The 20976-nt window shown below is 42.4% G+C and overlaps 1 protein-coding gene across 3 annotated transcripts in view; it reads right to left on the reverse strand.

Moving 5' to 3' along the window:
• Positions 1-4113: 4113 nt before the first annotated feature.
• The window catches only part of SYNJ2 (synaptojanin 2), a 52552-nt gene continuing 35689 nt past the window's right edge, over positions 4114-20976 (reverse strand). For all 3 annotated transcript variants that reach the window (XM_081906780.1, XM_081906779.1, XM_081906781.1), the window contains exons 15-27: positions 20636-20828; positions 19350-19508; positions 18615-18771; positions 18082-18199; positions 16370-16588; positions 14815-14893; positions 13475-13643; positions 12785-12964; positions 11594-11728; positions 9467-9579; positions 8423-8531; positions 7898-8100; positions 4114-6525 (exon numbers count right to left, since the gene is read on the reverse strand). In XM_081906780.1, the coding sequence (XP_081762906.1) occupies positions 5728-6525; positions 7898-8100; positions 8423-8531; positions 9467-9579; positions 11594-11728; positions 12785-12964; positions 13475-13643; positions 14815-14893; positions 16370-16588; positions 18082-18199; positions 18615-18771; positions 19350-19508; positions 20636-20828 (2632 nt within the window). In that variant the 3' untranslated portion in view covers positions 4114-5727. The remainder of the gene's footprint in view (positions 6526-7897; positions 8101-8422; positions 8532-9466; positions 9580-11593; positions 11729-12784; positions 12965-13474; positions 13644-14814; positions 14894-16369; positions 16589-18081; positions 18200-18614; positions 18772-19349; positions 19509-20635; positions 20829-20976) is intronic.

The following is a 20976-nucleotide window of genomic DNA, read 5'->3' on the forward strand; positions in this document are numbered from 1 at the left end:
GCCTGACCAAGTGCAGACCAAAGGATGCTGCCTGGAAAGGCTCATATCTGCCTCTGGACTTGAGAGTTCAAGCTGCCAGATCAGAGACTGCCAAACATCCATCCACCTCCACCCCAAGAATCAGCTTAAAGTGCTTACTGAGCACAGTGAAGCTGGCTGTTGGGGCCTCCAACTTCTAGCCCTGCTCCCGTGCCTTTAATAGCCTGTAAAATTCATAAATTAGGTAGCTAAAACTTCTGTCAAACAGTCTTTAACAACAAGACTCCAAGGGTCATCTACTCCAGTCCTCTGCAATGCAGGAATCTCAACTAAAGCATCCATGGCAGATGGCCATCCAACCTCTGCTTTAAAACCTCCAAGGAAGGAGAGTCTACCATCTTCGGAGACAGTTTCATTCCACTGCCCAAACAGCTCTTACCATCAGAAAGTTCTTCCTGATGTTTAGTCGGAATCTTCTTGCTTGTAACTTGAAGCCATTGGTTCGGGTCCTAGCCTCTAAAGCAAAATTCACATATAACTTGGTGCTGCTTTTTAAGACACACACACAAATCAACCATCTCTGAGTAACATAGCATATGAGCTAAGAAGAGCACACGATTTTTTGCTGTAGTCATTTCCACGAAGATGAATGTACAGTGGTTGTGGTGTATAACAATAATTTGGGCTAGTCAACCAAATGCTGACTTCTTCCTGTCACATGAGCCAGTAGCTTACAGATCTCGGGGGGGGGTCTGTTCTCCATTCCCTTACCCTTCAGCCTTTGGTTAAGCTAGCAGTGAGGACCCTCTGCCCATGGGCCTAATTGAACCCATCAGGCTTCTGAATTTAGCCTGTGAGACCATATGGGGCAATCCGTAGCCACCCATCAGTCATATGACAGATTTCTGCACCTATCTCTATTAGCATTAAGTGCTCAGATCAGAGATAAGGGATTTCCTCACACGACAGCACTAAGATGGGAGACGAGCCTCTTCTTGTTACTTAATAGTAAAAAGCATCAGTAGAGGCTTATCTCCAGTCTTAGTGCTGTGGGACCAGTAAGCTTAACCTTTCAGCTCACATCTTGTTATGTGGGATCGAGTGTTCTCTTTCCATGTGCTCTGCAGGGCAGGAAGGAAGCGCTGTTCTGTGTCATCCTTTCTGAAAGATGAGTGGCTGAAGAAACTTGGAGAGGTAAGGGGCAATAACTTGCCATGCTCTCTTCCTACTCTGTTTTGCAGTCTTGATAAAATGTTAAAACTAAGGCCTAGCTCACATGTGTATGTACATCATTTAATCTCTCATCACATGGTTGCTTAATGCTTGATGGCTGATAAGCTGTGAAAACTGTCACGTGAAATACCTTTTACACCAAATTTGTAGAAAGTATTGTGTCTAACTGACTTGTGATTTGTTTATGATACTTCACTTTGACATGACGCAGGTGATGAGTGGACAAATAAACATGTGACCTTGTCCTAAATTGTATAATGGGTAATAAAACGTCTTGATGAGGAACAACCATGAAACTGAAATTCAGTCTTCCTCTCCTATGCCATGAATTATTGAAATATTTTGTCTCTTATCAGATGTGAGAATGTATGTGGATTTATTTAGACACAGTTCTCTGTACGTCTTTCTAGAGTTGCATCCTTAAGCACAATTTTTAGTCTAGAAATCAAAGTTCTGATTTCCCATCAAAAAACATTTTAAAAACAGTCAAGCCACTTGACAGCTTTTTTTATTATACCAATACTTTTTTAAAAAAAATTGTATTTGTTCAGACTGAGCAGCGTGAACTGCAATTGATTGCACAGAGGACCCTACTGGCAAGATCTAAGTTTTAATGAGATAGCTCACCAGTGAGCCAGTTATAGGATATAGTGCCAAAGGCCAGATACTTCACTTCTTCAAGCAGTGTAATAAAAATAACTTTTATTTGCAATTTATAAATCGACTTAAATTGGTTTTCCTTCTAATGCTTTTATTATCATGCAAATGAGCTGCCACAAAGCTGTTAAATTATCTTTGTTGCAGAGAATATTGGCACTAACTTATAAACCATGCTCCTTTTTAAAATAGGCATTCATGTTTTATGTTGAAATGTCGCCATAAATATCCAGTGATAACTTTTTTATTTCTTCATTAAAGAGGAAGGGTGAGGGGTTTCGTAACACGTTCCGCTGAAGATTGTCATTTGTCCCTACCTACCTTTCATTTGTGTGGGACACTCAAAATAGCCTGTTGAAATCCTACCTTTTGCTAAGTGTTGAGAATGAAAAGGATAGGTGGAAAGTAGAAAAGGGGTTGGGAACTGGAGCTGGCTAGTGGGCTGGATCCTCGTCTCCCCTGCCTGCTGTGAGCCATATGTGGCAAGTGGGCATCACACATGACATCAGGCAAGTGGTGTGACTTGTGAACCAAATGGCATCACCTGGCAAGTCTAATTGGGTCCATGAGCAGGATGTTTCCCACCACTGCAGTAGCATTTCTGTTCTAAGTCCTGATCCAGAAATGTACCTGTGCAGAAGTAAGCTGTGTGCATGGCTGCTTAACTGCCCAGTGCTTTGAGAATACTAGTGATCCCTTTTGGTGAAATGGAGTGCTTAAGCACAAGACAACTTTTAAGCCCATCAATGTTGTTTCTTATTATAAAATATACTTTTACCTTCATGGCCTACTTGTGAGCTTCCCAGAGTCAGCTGGCTGACCACTGTTGGTGATGAAAAGTTGCAGCAGACTCATAGGTCCAATTCACCAAGGACCTCCGTTACTTTATGCTGAAGTGAAGTGCACACTAAGCAGTGAGGTCTCTAGCAGTTGCCAGTTTCTGTCTATACTGAGTAGCAAACCCACTTTGGGTCCACGCCTCATTTGGTGAGAAAATTTGCCTTGGTTGTGCTGATAGATTATGTTTTTCAGGTGGGATGAGGAGTAGGACTCTGTTGATTCTGCTTTGATATGGTAGGTCATGTTATCCTCCTGGGCCATCTCTGTGAGTTGGGGGCAGTGGTTTATGGTGTTTACAACCCAAACCAGGCTTTTCCAAATAGTAGTATTGGGTGACTGTACCTCAGGCCTTCTCAAAATTCATCTGCAAGCTGTTAAAATCATTAGGAGATCTTGGACAAGGTGTCACCAGCTCCATTGTTCTGTAAATCAGCAGAGGCGATGTATGTCTGGAAATGGTGTCTGGAGGCAATTGTGGACTGGATGAGGGCTATTGCAGCTGAATCCTGACAAAACGGAGACTCCGTGGATAGGTGGTTCCAAGGTCTAGGAATTGGGTTGTGTACCAGTTCTGGATGGGATTGCAATTCTTCAGAAGGAGGAGGTGTGTAGTTTGGGGGCGGGGGCATGTGCCTAGATCCATCAGTGTCACTAGAGGCCCACCTGACCTTGCTGCCTTAGAGCACCCATGGCCAACTTTGGTTGGGGCAGCGATTTCAGCACAAGGATGGCCTTGTTACCGTGGTCCATTGATTACTAATCTCACAGTTACTACTGCAATGCACTGTATGTGGGGCCATACTTGCACCTCGTTCAGAGGCTGCAGCTTGTGCAAAATGCAGTCCTTAGGCAGCCAGTGCAGATCTTTCTAAGCAGCCTATTAGCTCGCAAGCAAAAGTCATGGTTTTTGGGTCTCTAAGCAACTTGGGGCCAATTGTTAAGATCATCTGAGGAGAACCTGCTGGTTGTTCCATGACTAGAAAAGTGTGACTTGGTGACAATGTGAAAGCAGGCCTTTTGAGTGATAGCACCCACCCCATGGAATGCTCTCCCTTGGGTATTTCATAGATACATTAATGACTAATCTATGCCTCTTTAACATTTATAAGTTTGCCCCAGCTTTCTTGGACTCATATTTTTGACCACTGCTCAGTTTTGTAATGTACACTTGAGTTTTGTTTTTAATCTTATCTTTTCCCTAGCTTCTTGGAAACATTATTAAATGTTGTATTTTTATTCAGCAGTATAAACATTGATTAAATAATCAATGTTTAGTCATTATTGTGTATCTGATTCCCTCCTCCTTTTATCTAATTCATTGAATCTAATTCATTGAATCATCAAATGAAACATCTGGCCTTTCAGTTTTGAGGACAATATAATACAAAAACAAAATAAGCCAAGTTCAGTTTCATAAAAAAGAAATTTAATGATATTATTTACAGCCTCAATACAAAAAAGGATAGTCAAATACTTTATAGTTCCCCCCTCTTCTGATCTTTACTATTTCAAAACAAATTAAAATCATGAAGTATGCCACTCCATCAAAAGTGATTCCATCCTGTCACTAATAAATTACCAGTCTTAAACAATCACCTGATTCTATAACTCTGTTGCACATGTTCCCATATTATTTAACAATTATCGATAAAATTATCCTCTGCCTTTTATGCTCACACTACATTATCTGTCTGTTCTCTACAATAGTTTCCTTGAGGCTGTATTATGGCCAAGGTAACTTTCACTCTCAGGACTGTAGCTCCAAAGGGTGAGAGCTGGGGGAACCTTGAGTACAGAAGTCTCTCTCATGCGTACATTGATGTTTCTACATATGCACATTTAGACTTGTCTTACCCTTGTCCAGCCTTCACCAACCTGGTGCTCTCCAGAGGTTTTGGACACCAGCTCCTGCCAGCTGGAGCTGATGGAAGTTGTAATCTAAAACATCTAGAGGGCTTCAGGCTGGGGGAGACTGCCCTAGGCAATATATGGCCTTCCTGATCACTGTGAGCCAAAGAGGACATGGGTCCTGTCAACAGGGTGATACACTAGGACAGGAATGGGGAGCCTGTGACCCTCCAGTTGTTGGACTACAATTCTCACTACTGGTGCTCAAGCACAAGGTCCCCACCCCTGTACTATGAGAGACATGTGTGATTGGCTTCCCAGCCTATACCCAACCCAGATATGAGACTGCAGCCACATTGCTCAGAGTTATACATTCTAGTGCTTTCATATAACCATAGCTTTAGTTTTCTCTGAGATACCATTTTCTATTTATTAGCTGCTTTATCGCTTGGGACTCCTACATGGCAGTCCTTGGTACTACCAGCAGCACTACAGCTACAGCAGCCTTGGTTGACCATCTCCACATTATTCTGTTGTCATTAGGCACAATCTGCAGGTAATTTCCTCCCTTTCAGGCCTTGGTGGAAAAAAACAACAGAGCGCTTACTGGCTTGAGCTCATTTGGTTTAAGCTTCCCAGACTCTGCAGATGTTAACAAGCATGAAAGGGAAGATGCAGAGGCAAACATACTGTGAGATCTTCAGCATGTTTATCTGGAATCATGTCCTACCCAGTTCACTAGGTCCTCTCCTAGGAAGTGTGTTCAGCTTTTCAAAGCAACTACCGCTGTGTGCCCAAACAGACACAAAATGCCTCTTTAGACATAATGCAGAAACCTCCATGCTATCCTTTTCACAGCAAGCGAGTACTATGGGACAGACAGCCTTGGTATGAAGTACAGAAAGCAAGCAAATTGCAAATGAGAAGCAATTGTACCAAAAGGCATTATAGCATGCACATGGAAGAGAAAGTTGCCACTTACCATACAAATTAAATCAGAATTCATTGGAGGCAGCGTGGAGTATGAAGTACCATAACAACTCATTTAACTCAGTCCTTCCTGTACCAAAGGCTCTGAGAATAAAGCAAATTGTTTCAGCATAATTCCTGTCCTGTTATGATTTGTTTGTTTGTTGTAGAAAAAGCAAAAGGGGGGGGGACGATCCACGCTCATAGTTTTAAACTGGTGTTGGGGTCCACACAGGCATTTTGGTTCGGCTTGGACGCAGCCAGTACACTAGGACTTTCAGAGATGGTGCCGCTGTTGCCCTCTTCACCAAATGTAACCCAGTGGCTGAAGTCACTTGCACTGGGGAGTTTCACATCTTTTGGAGCGTGTGTTGGGCTGATCGGCAGCGGATGAGGGATTGACTGATAAGCAATGAAGTCAGTCTCCAGGTCTAAAAGACTGGTGCTCCCTCTAAGAAAGTCGTCGTCTGAAAGCTGCTGGTGTTGCTGCTGGAGGCTCATGGGCGGAAGAACCTGCAGGCCGCTAATTAACTCTGAAGTCATGAACCTCGAAGAGTCGTCTATTGGGCTGGTCATGGCTCCTGCTGCTGCAGGTAGAAAGGGCTCACTTGGAGAAAGTGGGATGGAATCAGACTGAGTGTGAGACGGATTGTTGTTATTGTTGGAATTAAATGTTAACCCCTTGAGAAACAGGCTGTCACTGCTCTGGATTACTTGCAGATGAAAATCGGGAGGGGCAGATTTCTTTCTCCTCGGTGGAACTCTTGGAGCATGGGTAGAATTCTGAGAAGGAAGACAAGAGCTCTCCTCTAGAAGACGCAAAGCAGCCGGGTACCTTTCGCTGCTCCTTCTCCTCTCAAGGATTTTGCCTGGGGGGACTGTTCTTGGCTTAGGAACAGGGGCTGCTCTGGTAGGACTTGTAGCGATGGCTCTAGCCTCAAGGCAAGACTCTGGCAGCGCAAAGGAGAAGTGCTCAAACTGCTCTTCTGGAGAAGGAGGCTAAGAAAAGGATGTCATAATGTCAATCAGTTGCTATTCAACCAGCCCCATAGTGATTAAAAAGAGAGAGAATCGCACATACCCACCCCCAAAGCAAAGCTGATGTATTCTATACAGAGGTAAGATGGCCTTCTCTAATTCTGTACATGCAGCATTCTAAAATCTTAATATATCCATTTAAAAATGTGCTTAAAAGCTTCAACATTCCAGAGAAAGAATTACGTCCTTTCCATGGTTCTCATTCCTCCTGCTAATTATGAACTCTGTCTCAGAGTGCTAACAAGCTTTGAAGCCAAAATATGGCCATCAAGGAAGAGGAGGTGCCTACATGCTCAGGTGAACTCTCAAGTTTGCAGATGTACAAAAATCTTTTTTAAAAAAAAAAAATCTGAAGGGGAAATCCCTCACCCCCCTAAAAACAGACCAGTGAGGATTGTGCATGCTTAGTATCTAGTTGGAAAAGATAAATGGTCTGCGGTGGAGAGACAGAACACAGCTCAGTTGGCTGTGGAATAGCTGAACACAAGGAGTTAGAAGCTGACCAGCAACATTGACTCTAATTTACTTAATTTATTTTAGCAATATGTAACCCACCCTTCATCCAAAATTGGCATTCAAGCTGTTTAAAATACTGCTTTTTTTGCCCCTCCCCTGCTGCTGTGGTGGTGCGGAAGTGCAAAGGTGAGGGGGCAAGAGCAGAGGCGGAGCTAGCTGCTCCAGCACCTGGGGGCAGGGTGAGCGTCCCAGCGGGGGTGGGGTGGCAATTTCACCCCCCCTCAAGGATGACACCCAGGGCGAACTGCACCCCCTTTCCTCCACCAGTGGGCAAGAGAGAGGCCACCTGAAAGAGAAGGCTAGAGAGCAAAAGGAGTAAGCAGGAGAGTGGAAAGTAGACAGGGCCATCTATTTGTCTCTGTTGGCATTTACTTATTCTCCCTTTTTCTCCTTTTCCAAGAGAAATGGATATATAAATACAAAATGGGCAGAGGAACCCTCTCAGTGTCTGTCTAGGTGATTTCCTGGTTCACACAGAAAAGCTGTTTTTCATGTCCCCAGAACAGAAGTGAGAACTTCCCATAAAAAACCAATGGAGAAATCCAAGGTATTTCTCCATGTAGCTGGGATTGAGCAAGAGTGTGTCCTGGCTATTCATCTCACTCCCTATGTAGCCCAAAGATAGCAGTCTTCTTTCTGCTTGATGGTACTCTGGGGGCACAGTTTTGGAGATGAAGGGACTTTTGAAGGCCACATACCTATTAACTCGGCCCAATGACAAGTTCAATTGCAGACTTCTACCAACTGCATGTGCAACCCCCAAATTTGCCCTCTGAATATTGACTGAACCCTATAGAAGCATCTAATGGAGACTTACACATCCTGGCTTCCCTCCCATCCTCTGCATGGGTGCTGGTTTCTTAATAGAGGGAACCTTTGGTGCTGGACGCTGAGGTATGAGCACTGGGGGTGGTTGCGGGCTGTGAAGTTGTGCAGACTTGGCAACACCAGGGAAGCTTTCAGATTTAGTGACAGTTTGGGTCCTTCCTGAAATGGGTGCCAAGGCTTCCTCCGGAGTTACTGAAATACAGAATTGTAGAAATCTACTTATCCTACATGCCAGGTAAATTCAAAAGTTTTATTTGCCCAAATAGTCTTATTCACATCAACAGATCAGTTTGAAAATGGAGGAGTATGTTCAAGTTGAAACAAAAATACAAGCAGTATTTTAATCCAAACTGACAGCTCCTCAGGTTTCACTACAAGAAATGAGAACAGCAGTGATTAACATTTTAAGATGGCGCCCAAAAGAGATGTTTCTTAGGCATGCTTATGTAGCTCTGAAAAGATAACATAGAAACAGATATTATCAATGTTCTTAACTGAAATTTGTTCATGTTACCTCCTTTTGCTTGCATCAGGCATCTAATCGCTTCCTCTGCTTCCTGTGGGGTGGTGGTTTTGATCTGCTTGACATTATATGGCTTGCTAATTCCAGTCCGTGATTTTGGCTTACAAAAATTTAAAGGAAAACAAATAAGACGGAGTGAGCCCAGAAGAAAATCATGCATATGCCACTTTCTAAAGCAGAGAATAAACTGGGAAGTAGCCTTAACATTTTCAGAGTGGTTAGTTTTTGTCTACCAGCCGTGAATTAATGTCAATAAATCCCTCTCACAAGAAGGAATACTTTTATATGCTTCAACCCACTCTCCCATTCCACTATGCCCTTAGGTCTTCCAATAGCTCCTGTTTAAGGAGCTGCCACCACTTGGTGTGCTGATTAGGCCTTGGGCAGGTATGGGGAACCTGGTGCCCTCCAAAAGTTGTTGAGTTCCAGATCTCATCAGCCTCAACCAGCCTGGCCAATGGCCAGGGATGATGGGAGTTGTAGTCTAACAGTATCTGATAGGCCACAGGTTCCCCAACCCTGATCTAGGGGCTTCACTGCTGGGGCACCCTAACCCCAGAACTGTAATATTTCTAGGAAAGGTCCTATACAAACATGTTGTTTCTTTACTTTAGCAAATTGGCAAAGGATGTACTTGGCTGTCATATATTGGCAAGGTCATGCTGTGTGAGGTGCTCCTGAAATGACTCTTTCTAGATGCATGCACCCATGCATGAGTGTTTGTTCTGGCTGCCCCTTTAACGTCTTCATCCCACAGATAATGGTTGCTATGCAACTTCAGCATCTCATAGATGACATTGGAGATTTCAAGCACCATGCACAAAAATAAATAATTACACATCTGATGTGTCTGTTGACTTCTTAATATGTTGAAATTGTTTGTGATGTTTAAAAAAAATATGTTGTATATGCTGCCTTTGATGGATTTCTATCCAGAAAGGCAGGATATGCGTAATTGTAAATACACAGTTTTCTATTTCGTCTCACCTCTTGCCCTCCACCAAATGACTCAAACAATTGTGCTGAACTACTCACTGGTTGCTGAGGTGCCCCTGGAAGAAGCTTTGCAGTCTGCAGGATGGAACACAGAGAGTGGCCTCCTGAAGAGATGAACCCATCTGATGTGGATTTTTTAACAGATACTCCAGCTGGAGGAGAGACACATGCATTGATTTCTGACATTTTGCACGTGCGTGTGTTAAAAAAAAAAGTATCAGTGAAAGCACTACAGTTCAGCCATTGATTTAAACAATTCTGGTCCTTGGAGCATGCAACATGTAACAGGTCAGAGGGCAGAATTCTGCCCTAAGCTAATAAATCATTTTAGGTGGAATCTAGCATTGTGTAAGTAGACTTCGCCATCTTTTCTTCCCCAAGCACACCCTCAAAACCAGTTCCAGGATGCAGGAGGAGGAAGACAGTGGTGGAAGTCCCACTGCAGAAGCCCCTTCTGCTCATGCAGAGCACTGGATACAGCCCTTGTTTGCTCCAGTGGTTAATGCTCCAAGATAGGCTGGGCTGTATCTGTACTTGGGGTTCTTGCATAGAGTGGCATATGCAGATTCCCCCACAGCAGCTGGTACTGCTGCTAAGTCACCAGATTGCTCTGCTCCTGCTGCTAACCCTGCTCCTCTCAGCTTAACCTGTGGAGTGACAGCTGTGGAAGAAGCACACAGATGCATCTTTCACGTGTGAAATGGTGTCCTGCAGTTTTGCTCAACAATCTGTCTCCTTACTGTGCTTGCATTAGTAGACACAGTTCAGCTGTGTGCATTAAGTAAAAAACCTGCACCTTTGCAGTCATGAATGAAGAAACTTGTGGCACCTTAAAGGTTAATAAATGTATTAGGTAAAGGTAAAGGTACCCCTGCCCGTACTGGCCAGTCGTGACAGACTCTGGGGTTGTGCGCCCATCTCACTTAAGAGGCCGGGGGCCAGCGCTGTCCGAAGACACTTCCGGGCAGCTGCATCTGGCGAGCCAGCGCAGCACACGGAACGCCGTTTACCTTCCCGCTGGTAAGCGGTCCCTATTTATCTACTTGCACCTGAAGGTGCTTTCGCCATCATAAATTAGTTATCCATTAAGTTGCCGCAATTTCACTGCCCTATGGAACGCCTTCCCATCAGATGACAAAGAGAGAAAACAGTTACAAGCAGTGCTATTTTTCTAGGAAAAAAGGTGCTGGAAGACATCTGAAGCCCTGTATTTTTAATATTTGATGTTTCACTGTGTTTTTATATTTATGAAGTTGCCCAGAGTGGCTGGGGCAACCCAGTCAGATGAGTTGGGTATTAGTAATATATGATGTTGCAGCAACAGCTCTGAAACCGTGACCCCTTTGAAAACTGTTACAATTGTCTTTTCCTTTTAACTGAGTTTCACCCACTTGGACAGTACATATTACAAAGCATTTGGTAGGATCTTTCCATTCAAAAGCCACCCTTTTCTATCAGAGCTTAGGGAGTTAAAAGAAAGAAAGAATGGCATGCAAAGGCAGGACGTGATGTCAAATATCAGACAGTTAACACCCATGCACATTTACTCAAACATTCTACAGAGTTTCATGGGTCATGCTCCCAAATGAGTGTGATTGCTGCTTTTGTCAGACTAAAACTGCAAGGATTTATACAGCCAATGACTCAATCTTATGTAAACTGGGCCAAGTTTGCTACTGGGCCAGGTTGAAAGTTCTTCTGCTAATTCACAAACCTGTAAACAACCTGGGCCCAAAGTACCTCAAGGACCATCTGAATGCTTATGCTCTTCCTTGATCATGGAAATCATCTGATGGTGGTTCCCCAATGCCCTGAGGTCCAGCTGGCATTTAGCAGGGACTGAGCCTTTCATGTGGCTGGTCCCACCCTATGGAATTCCCTGACAGGAATCATCCCTGCCTACATTTCCTGAAAACTCTGTTATCCAGATAGGCCTTTGAAACATGCATTTCTTTTTCCCAGCCAGTTTTCATTTATGTTTTGGGTCTTATTGTAATTTTGTATGTTGTCTTCTGCCTTGCAGTATTTTTTAATGAAATGCCCGCAGGCAATAAATCTCACGGGCTTCAGCACACTCCTTTCAGTGTTCTGGCTATGCTGTGGCTTAGAGGAGCCAGCAATCCAAACACTGTTTTCCACACAGAGGGAGAAAATGGAGCCCCCCACCTGGAGGAGGAGGTCGCTGTGGTGGCTGAGGCTGCCGAGGCCTGCCTGGGACAGAAAGAGACCTGCTCGGGGAACGATGGTGAAACTCCCCACCTCCGTCCAGCTCTTGTTTCGGTTCGATCAGGTCAGCATCATCTAGGGAATGTGTCAAAATGATTAAAAAATAGAAAACAGACCAATGCAAGGAAAAAAGCCATGATATCAAAAAACAGATGTTTACCCATCAAGGAAGGTAAGCTGAGAAATGAACCAGGAGAAACTTCCCAAGTGTTCAGTGACTCAACATTCAATCACCCTCTTCTGTCAAGCGGCAATGTATCAAGCTTCATCAACTGAGCCGTTTCTCCCTCTCATTTTGGGGGGAATGAGTTGCAGGGAAGTCTGGCTAGCAAATGAAGTGGCGTTCTCTCTTAAGCACTGGGCAGAGGTTTCTGAAATTTATTTGCTTTCAGTGGCATGGAGTTTGGGTCACATGGTTTGCTCTCAAGGGACAGTGAGACAGAGCTTTCTAAAAAGGACCAGATGTATACTCAGTGCATATCTAAAAGGCACACAACATACATATGGTGTACTAATGCCCTTGCAGGTCCCATACCATGTGCAATGGAGGCTGGGATAATGTGATGAAAAGCAGAGGCAAACCGATCAGGTGACTCCAGCTTGCGGTCATGGGAAGCCTAATCCCAAACAAGGAATTCAATATAGATTGAGATCAAGTGACAAAAGGCAACTGAATATACCTTTCTATATGAAGGACATATTGAAAGAAAGAAACCCATACTTATATTTTGCATGGAAGTATGTGTCTGTGTTATATAAATTTAGCTCCTTCATTTTATTATTGGTTTGTTTTATACTAATAACAAAAACATTGCTTTTTTTCTGTGTGCTGCATTATATAGCCATGGATGAAAAATACTTTGTTCAACCAGTTTCAGTTCAAAGCTTGTAAAAAGTCAATAAACAAAATGCATGCGCACACACACACACACACACACTTGATTGGGCTTGACTCAGATAATGAGACTTGACAAGGAACCATTTTTTCTCTGGGAACAATGACAATTTTAACTTGGTCAGCAAGCCACACCCACAGAGTAACTTGTTCATGGAAGCCAGTTTCAAAAGCCCAATCACTGTGCTTTGAACGCACCAGTTGTCTAGTCAGCTACTATCCTATAAAGATATTACCTTTATACAGATGCAGCTTTCTTCCAGCATGGTGAGATTTGTTTGCATGTACCGTGGATGCCACCATCAAACATTCAGGCCCATCCAGCAAATCGTCCACTGCTAATGCCACTTCTGTTGTTAGAGGTAAATGTGGCGGCATGTCATCCAAATCATCATCATCATCATCAAGGATATCACCTAAATCAGAAGATATAGCAATGGAAATATTGGTGGGAAACTGGACTATCTGTTCTTGGTTCTTACTCTAGTTGCAATTTGTATAAAAAGGAAGCAGGGATGTTTAAAAGTGAGGTGTAGTGTCATTTTCCTATAGAAAAGGGCTGTGAGGGGAACCTTTGCACATCGATCAGGGCTTTTGAATCCCTCTCCTGAATGTAGCCCCATCATATCGCTTAACAAAGCTCTTCCAAAACACTTTCCAATGCAACAAGAGAAGCAGCAGAAGCAACAACAACAAGAAGAAATAGGGAAATCCTTCTGCTAAATGCCCATTTCTTTTTCTGCAGCTGTCTCTGGCAGCAAGTCTCACTATAGGAAGTACAGTGAAGAGGAAGGTTAGCAAATAAGTGTTGCAGGAGTGAATCACTGCTCACTTTCCTGATTCCAAAGATACCAATCAAGAGCACACAGAGAGACTTACAGAGAAACTGAGGGCTCACACATCTAGCTACAGTCCATGCCACAAACCTTCTGATTCATAATCTAAACTTGTAAAATCAAAATTTTCCTCTAGTAGACAGGAGTTTGCTGTGGGTGACATGGGGGCGATGCTGTCTCGTTTCCTAGTGATTTCCTCCTGAAGGCCCTTCAGCCAGTCCTGGGTTTTAGGCCAGATCTTCACTGTCTTGCCTTTAATCTGCATTACAAAAAGAAAAAAGGAAATTGGTTAATCAAATCACTACGCACAAACGAGACCCAACCTTCAAAAGAATATAAACTGAAAGCCTAGTTCACAGATTGAAGACAAAAGCTGTCAGCTAAATATTCTGAAGAGTAGGTGGAGCTCTTGACTGGCTACTTTTGATAGCTGACATGTAGAGGGAAGGTACTATGACATTTTCCTCACTTTTGTAATACTCTCTAAGGTTTTATTTTGTCTTGGTGGTGGCTGAAGTGTGTTCAAGGGCCATTTTCACTGTGACGCTGATGGGGGACTAGCCCTGGTTACATAAACAGTACGTTGCCTACTCTCTAGAAGCTATGGAATAATTATGCAATTCTTCAGTGCCTTATCAAACTGCTTACTTGCCTAGTCTAATCTGAACTCTGAAAATACTGCTACTCCACTGTTAATGCCCTTTTCCCAGCCACTGCTGATTATGGTAAAACCAAGAGGGCCAAGATGATTCATCTGTAAAGTAGTACTGCATGCCTCTCCCTCTAAAGAAAGTTGATCATTTATATTACCGACTAATTACACAGCACATAAGAGTGTTTATGTTAATGCTAGGTAGGGGGATTTAATTTGTGTGAGTGTTTCCTGGAGAAATTTGACCTGCTTTTCAAAGTCCAAGTGTGCATAGTATTGACTTGATCCACCCATATTCACATCACTGACATCCTTAAAACTGAGGATCCTTGAAGTTCAGCCTACAAAATGTCACTCTCATACAAAACATAAAGACAATGAGTCCTGCGGAAAATTAAAGACTAATGGATTTATTGTGGCAATGGCATGAGCATCTAGTGAAGTGGGCAAGTGCATGCCGTAATAAATGTATTTAGTCTTTAAGGGATGACAGGAGTCTTCCTTGTCTGAGTAGTCACATCCACCAGCTTATAGTTTTCAGAGATTCTCTCTGGAGCTTGTATTAGTAGCTGACTTTATTTTTTAAAAAAAACAGTCAGCCTGAAACTACAAGCTGGTGTTCAGGGAAATGTCAGTTCCATATTAAAGATGTGGTCCAATGAGGACTGTAAAAATGCCTGGCATTCAAAGAAATCAAAGAGAATAGTGAATGTCAGCTCTCTCTCCAATAGCCATTTAGGTACCTAAAATAGTGCAGGGAATTTTTTATTTCCCTTACCTTGGCACCATCTACATCAAGAACTTGAAGAGCAGACCTGCTTTCTGCAAATGTTACAAGCATCTGGCCTCCATTGATCCTGACAAGAATAGAAAGAAAGAAAGAAAGGTGGTCAATCAACTGTGCACATGCCTATTACTTCCTGCACTTAGTCTTGTGAATAATATAATTGCCTCCAATGCTTTTAGGGCAGATGGTACTAAATTTCTCATCATGCTCATTCAGAGTGAATGATTCTGTATCTGTGCCCAACTGCAAAGCTAAAGAGAGAATGTCTGATATGTTGTTTCAATCACATCTTATGTTCTCACTCTGCTTAAAATTAGAGCAGATTTAAGCTGAAATGGGGAAGAGGGGAAGCATGAATGGCTTAGGTGACTTCTTTTAATGTTTCTTAGGTAATATCCAGATGGGTTCTGGCTGTTGCTCCCCAGCAACTGGTACATTGCCTCTGAATCTGAATCTCCTTTGTTTTGAGATGTGTACATTATATGTGCATATAGCTTTCATGACTTGAAACTTTTCATTTTCTTGATCCTGTATCCTTCAATCTGCCACAAGTGTTGCTGGGTATCTAGGAGAGCTTATTGAAAGGGGGCTCAGCACTTTTTGGAATGGAGTTGTACTGCCATATACTAAAGGACCACATAATGTTGATCATAGAAAACATGTATTATTTCTCCTTTGGCACACTTCAGTGATTGCTATGATGATACACTCACAATTGGGGTGACTGAAGGGTGGTAAAAGGATGAGTTCTTTCAAAGCTTCAGCGCAAGGCATTAGGAATTCTATTCCACACTGATGATCATGACAAATAACTAGGTTGTGGGATAAATTCTGGGACAAGTAATTTATACACAAGGATGGTGGTGCCTTTTGACTATGTGCCAAAGGTATGCAAATTTGTTAAATAACGTGAAGATCCAATACGGAGATGAGGCTGCATTATTTGCACGCATACACAATGCTCAGTGTATGTGAGGAGAAACAACAACACATTATATCAGAGTATAAAAGCTTTTTGTTTCAGGCAGCCAAGAACACAGTGTTCTGACCCACCTGTGTTTGAATTAGGGTTAAGTCCATTCAGCATAAATAATTCAGAAATATACCCAGAACGCAAGAGAAGTGTGTGCATTTTTAAGCTGACACTTTAGTTTGCCCTAAGGTACTACTTCAGGGTAAGCTGTCAAGCTTGTCTGACCAATTCTCTAGAGGAGACCACTAGCTCTCAGGAGCCATTTCATCAGATAAACATACAGGAAAGCTGACCTGCCATTTCCTAAGCACAGTGGCTCAACTTTTTGGTCTACTTCACTTTGACCTTCCGTTGTTATGGCTGTGATTGTTGATATTAACTAAAAACAATGCTCAATAAAATGTATTACTTGGAAAAAGTATTGTGGCACTGAAATATCCTCTAATAATTATTATTTGTTGTCACATGGACAAACTTCCACACTTCACAGAAACTCATTTCAGTCACAGGGGCAAGAAGTTAGAATCCAAGCCACTGGGGTGTAGATTTTTTTTATGAGAATAATATTTGTACCTTACAAGTACAACAATGCCATAAGTCTCAAAGATTTGCATTAGTTCGGTACGCAAGTCCTCTGGAAATTCATCTCTCTCTTCAGGTGATGGTGCCTGCAGAGTCACCACTACGGTGGCATCCAGAGGACCCTGGAAGGATGACACTTCCTGGAAAACTTTCTCCCGAGCCGCCACATCAACTTCTTGGACTTCTACTTCCACAATAGCTAAAACAGGCCTAATCAGAGAAATAAGAAGAAAGAGATGGATGAGGGAAACTAATAATTCCAGGGAAAATAAAGAAGTAAGAAGACGGAGGGAAATGTTGACTTGTTATTAAAAATTGTTGGCACAATCAAAGCAATTGGAAATCAGGCCTGTTTAACACACATAGTTCATTGCTTGGTTTCCCAATATATCTGATGGGGCAACTTATGCAACACTTTATTTTATTTTAAAAAATAACATATCTGTCCACACAATCATATAAGAATCTATACAAAGAGTTGGTCAACTGGGGAAAAGCCTATAGCCATAGGAGACTGATGGATGAAAGGCCTTGTTCTTCACAGTGGCAGACCAACTCTAAAAAGACAAGACAAAATTCCCTCCTCTGTTGTTGTCAAGTACCCATCCAGATACCACCGTTACTGGCAGCAACCTCCTAATGGCAGGGCAGCCAGAGAGAGGATTACGTGTGTCTGCAAATGACATATAGTCCTTCAGCCTACAGGTGCTGTCTAACAGGCAAGATTTCTGTCTTCTGATATTTTTGTTACATTTTAGGGAAATGCAGATACTAAAAGTAGTGGGAAAATAAAAAACACAGCAAAAGTTATTTATGCTTTAATTATTTTACGAAGGAAACAAATCAAGTGTAGAATCAAAGCTTGAAACACAACATTAGCCTCTTTCTCTTTCTTTCGCTACATTTTTTCATAAAATAAAGTAAGCTTCACATGTTTTTATCCTTAAGATTTGCCATCACAGACTATCTCCTTTCCCCTCTGGGCACCCAGTGAGCACAACTGACTTTCCACGATGCAGCAAAATGGTGGCACAAGATTACAGCAGGTGTGGAGTCAGAGAACCAATTACAACCATCGGCTGGGTCACACAGGGATAGGTGGAGGGGTAAAATTGCATATGGGGTTGCCCATGTTGTTTGTAATGCTTTAGTTTTGCACCAATCATTAATTGATCCAGAATTATGGATTCATATGACAATTTCAATTTCAACGTGACTGGCTTCACGTGACCAATGCTACCTGCTTTTTGGTGTTCTGATGACCACATAATATTTTTTTTTTATGAGAAAAGGCTCTAGGATCACACTGATAGCATAGGGTGCCACAAAGGGCTAACTGGGATTCCTCAGAAACTGTCAATGCTGCACACCTAATCGGCCAAAGGATTTTGTGAGCATGAACCAAGCACACACTCCTTTATAGTGAATTAGGTCAATCTCACCAACTATTGTCTGCTCTGCCTGGCAATGGCTCTCCACAGTCCTGGATAATTTCCTCATAATCTTTTTTAAATCTGTGATATTTTGAATTAGAGATGCTAGAGGCTAAACCTGGGACCTTATGCATGCTTTGCATGCCGCTTTCCATATGAGCTACAGAAGCATCTTTTACTATGCAACAGTACAGAAAAGCATGACAATCACAGAAACAACAGCATCTCTGCCATTTCAGAAGGGTTATGCTTCTGTTGATGTTACGGTACCTGTGATCGCTTGCCTGGAGTTCAGCTCTTCCATAATACATCAAGGCACCAGGAGACCAAATGGGTCTGATTTTGGTTTCTGGACTGAGATCAGTGTCAAAAAGATTGATCTCTCCAGCTTTGTAAAAGAAAACAGAATTCAGTTTCAGAGTTTAAAATCATTAGAGCAAACGTTCAATAGAATGTTGGGACTTCAATCACTTTTTATGGTGGCTTATAACTTATGTGGCACCCAACTGTCAGGACGCAAATTATTATTATATATATTATTTTAACACATGAGTGCTGCAGTGGTATGGGCAACAAAACACAATGCATTGATGGTAAATAGTAATTCATTTATGTCCATCCAGGGTGACTCAAATGGTAAGTATGGCAATTTTGAGTTCTCTGCCCCACAGAGGTGCCCGTTGACACAAGAGGATCTAACTTTGGTACCCGTCTATAATTAAGCTATTACAATACATATCTTCATTTCGTGATCCAAAAAGAAGTCTATCAGACTTTTAAAAAACTGAAAAGATCCTACCCACCCGTTTTATGAATAGGAAGTTTCTTCCTCCACCAAAGTACTCTGTCAGTCCAGGCTGGAGTTCTGCATTTGTCACTTGTATCATAAGCCTCTGAGCCAACATCATACTTATATGTTGGACCAAAATTAATGGTTCCTTCATGAAAATCCTTAAAAATCTATAAAACAAACAAATCACAGGTCATCTAAATTGTGGCTTATTATGGTGCCATCCATACAGTATTTTTTCTCTTGGTATAAAACAGATCTCCACCATGTAGCTCTAAGCACAGATAGCAGCCTGATTACAGTCATACCTCAGAATGAATACGCTTCAGCTTAAATATTTTTGGGTTGCACTCCGCGGCAACCCAGAAGTAGCAGAGTGCGTTACTTCTGGGTATCGCCGCTCGCGCATGCGCAGATGCTCAAAATTATGTCACTCGCATGCACGGAAGCGGCGAAACGCGACCTGCGCACGCACAGGTGCGTCTTACATTCGCTTCACAAGTTTTAAGAATATCATTGTTTATTAAATGAATAATCACCCTGCCTTCCACTGCAAAACAGAAGGTGGCCTTAACAGTGTCTCTAAGTAGTCTCTCATCCAGACCCAAAGCTGCTTAGATTCAGCTAGGTTGCTGCAAAATGTGCATTCAGATCAGGCTTTGGGCATCTGCTTCAAATAACTAAAGAGCTTTCGGGTGAATATCTCTTTTACAGTAAATGCTCTTTCAAACAGCACCAGTCCCCTTACTTTTCCACTGGATTTCTGCTGCTGCAGTTGATCAAACTCCAGGAGTGTCTTCCAATCTTGTCGTTTGAGAAAATAAAATACTTCTTCATAGGTCAAGTCAATGCGGTAGTTAAAATCACCACACCAGAACACATAGTCATGGGAAAACATGCTTCTTCCCTGTTTGTGTGTGAGAGAAAAAATTGTAAACAACAGGATTTTAATCTTCCTTATTTCTAAGTGCTGTTTTAGAATTTTCTTCAGAGTATGGCCCATTAATAAATACCGGGCACTACGTTTCTTGATACAACTTTGATCTTTAGTTTCAGTACAGGCCACTGTCTTATACTGAAACAATACTGATCCTATAATCTGGCACAATCACAGTTAACTAAGATAGCTCAAGCGCATATGCACATCTGTTTTGATGACGCATGCTTTTAACTTGAAAAATGTGCTTCTACCAACAGAAATGGCCCACACAGAGATATGAGGTGCAATGCTAGCTTCCTGGCAGGGGTGTCCCTGACATTTACCTGGAGGGAAATGGAGCGGTGGAGGCATTGGTTCAGTACAAGTGCATCGGTGGAGCCAATCCAGTGCTCCTGCCAGTGAACCTGCCCCACCATGCCAACCTCCCTGCCATTTCACCCCTCCCACTCCTGGTAAGTGGCAGCATTACTGTTGCCAGGAAACTAGTGTTGTTGGTTCCACCTCCCCAAGTGAGCCACTTCCTGTCCACCAAAGCACAATCTTCATATTAAATGAAGGTGAATTTGCCCCTTAAAACTATAGTCTCACACTACTATAAATATAAATTGAAACCAACTGTAATAAAGATTTACTACAATTCTCAACCATCAAGCTTTTGTTTAGAGTCCACTGTTTCAGCTAAATTTAAATGTTTGTTATAAAACCAAGAATAACAAAAACTCAAAACATACCCAACAAAAATATATGCGTTCCACATCAAATCGTGTCTGCAGCTATAGTATCACTAGAGGGCACTGTTAATATGGATATATTTTGAATACAGATGTACAAGCTACTTCTAAGCATGGTTTGCCCAAATTCAGGCTATCTTTTTAAGGCTTCAGAATCAGCAGCTACAGAAATCCACACAAACACACACACACACACACACGAAGATAAATGTCTGTGCTACATTCCCTGAATTAAGATTGGGGAGAAGGGAGAACAGGTGGAACTTTACACCCACCCGCCCCTGAATATATTCATTTTGCTCTGATAGTTTTCATGGGTGAGAATTCAGCACAACTCTAAATAAAACATTTCAAGAACCTCACCATTGGAAAGCTCAGCTTCTGTGTGATCTCTTTATAGTCCTCATTCCGCTCTTTCACCTGAGACTGACCAGCTGTCAAGTGGCTGCATAGAAAGCATAAGCTGGTGCTATGAAACTGAAAACGGATGGCAACTGCTCCTTTATTGCCAGCTTTCCCTCCCATTCCAGTCTTCACTGTGTCCACTGCTACATCCCTGGGCAGGAGAGAACAGCCAAAGACAAAAGGAAGCGTTTGCTAAGGAAGTGTAAAGGAAATACATAGAACAATAGGCACAGTAGACTGTCACTAGGTTGGCTGGATGGCCGTCTGTCTTGGATGCTTTCGTTGAGATTCCTGCATTG

This window comes from Podarcis melisellensis, assembly GCF_964234715.1.
Source record: "Podarcis melisellensis genome assembly, chromosome: 3".
In the NCBI taxonomy this organism is placed as follows: Eukaryota; Metazoa; Chordata; class Lepidosauria; order Squamata; family Lacertidae; genus Podarcis; species Podarcis melisellensis.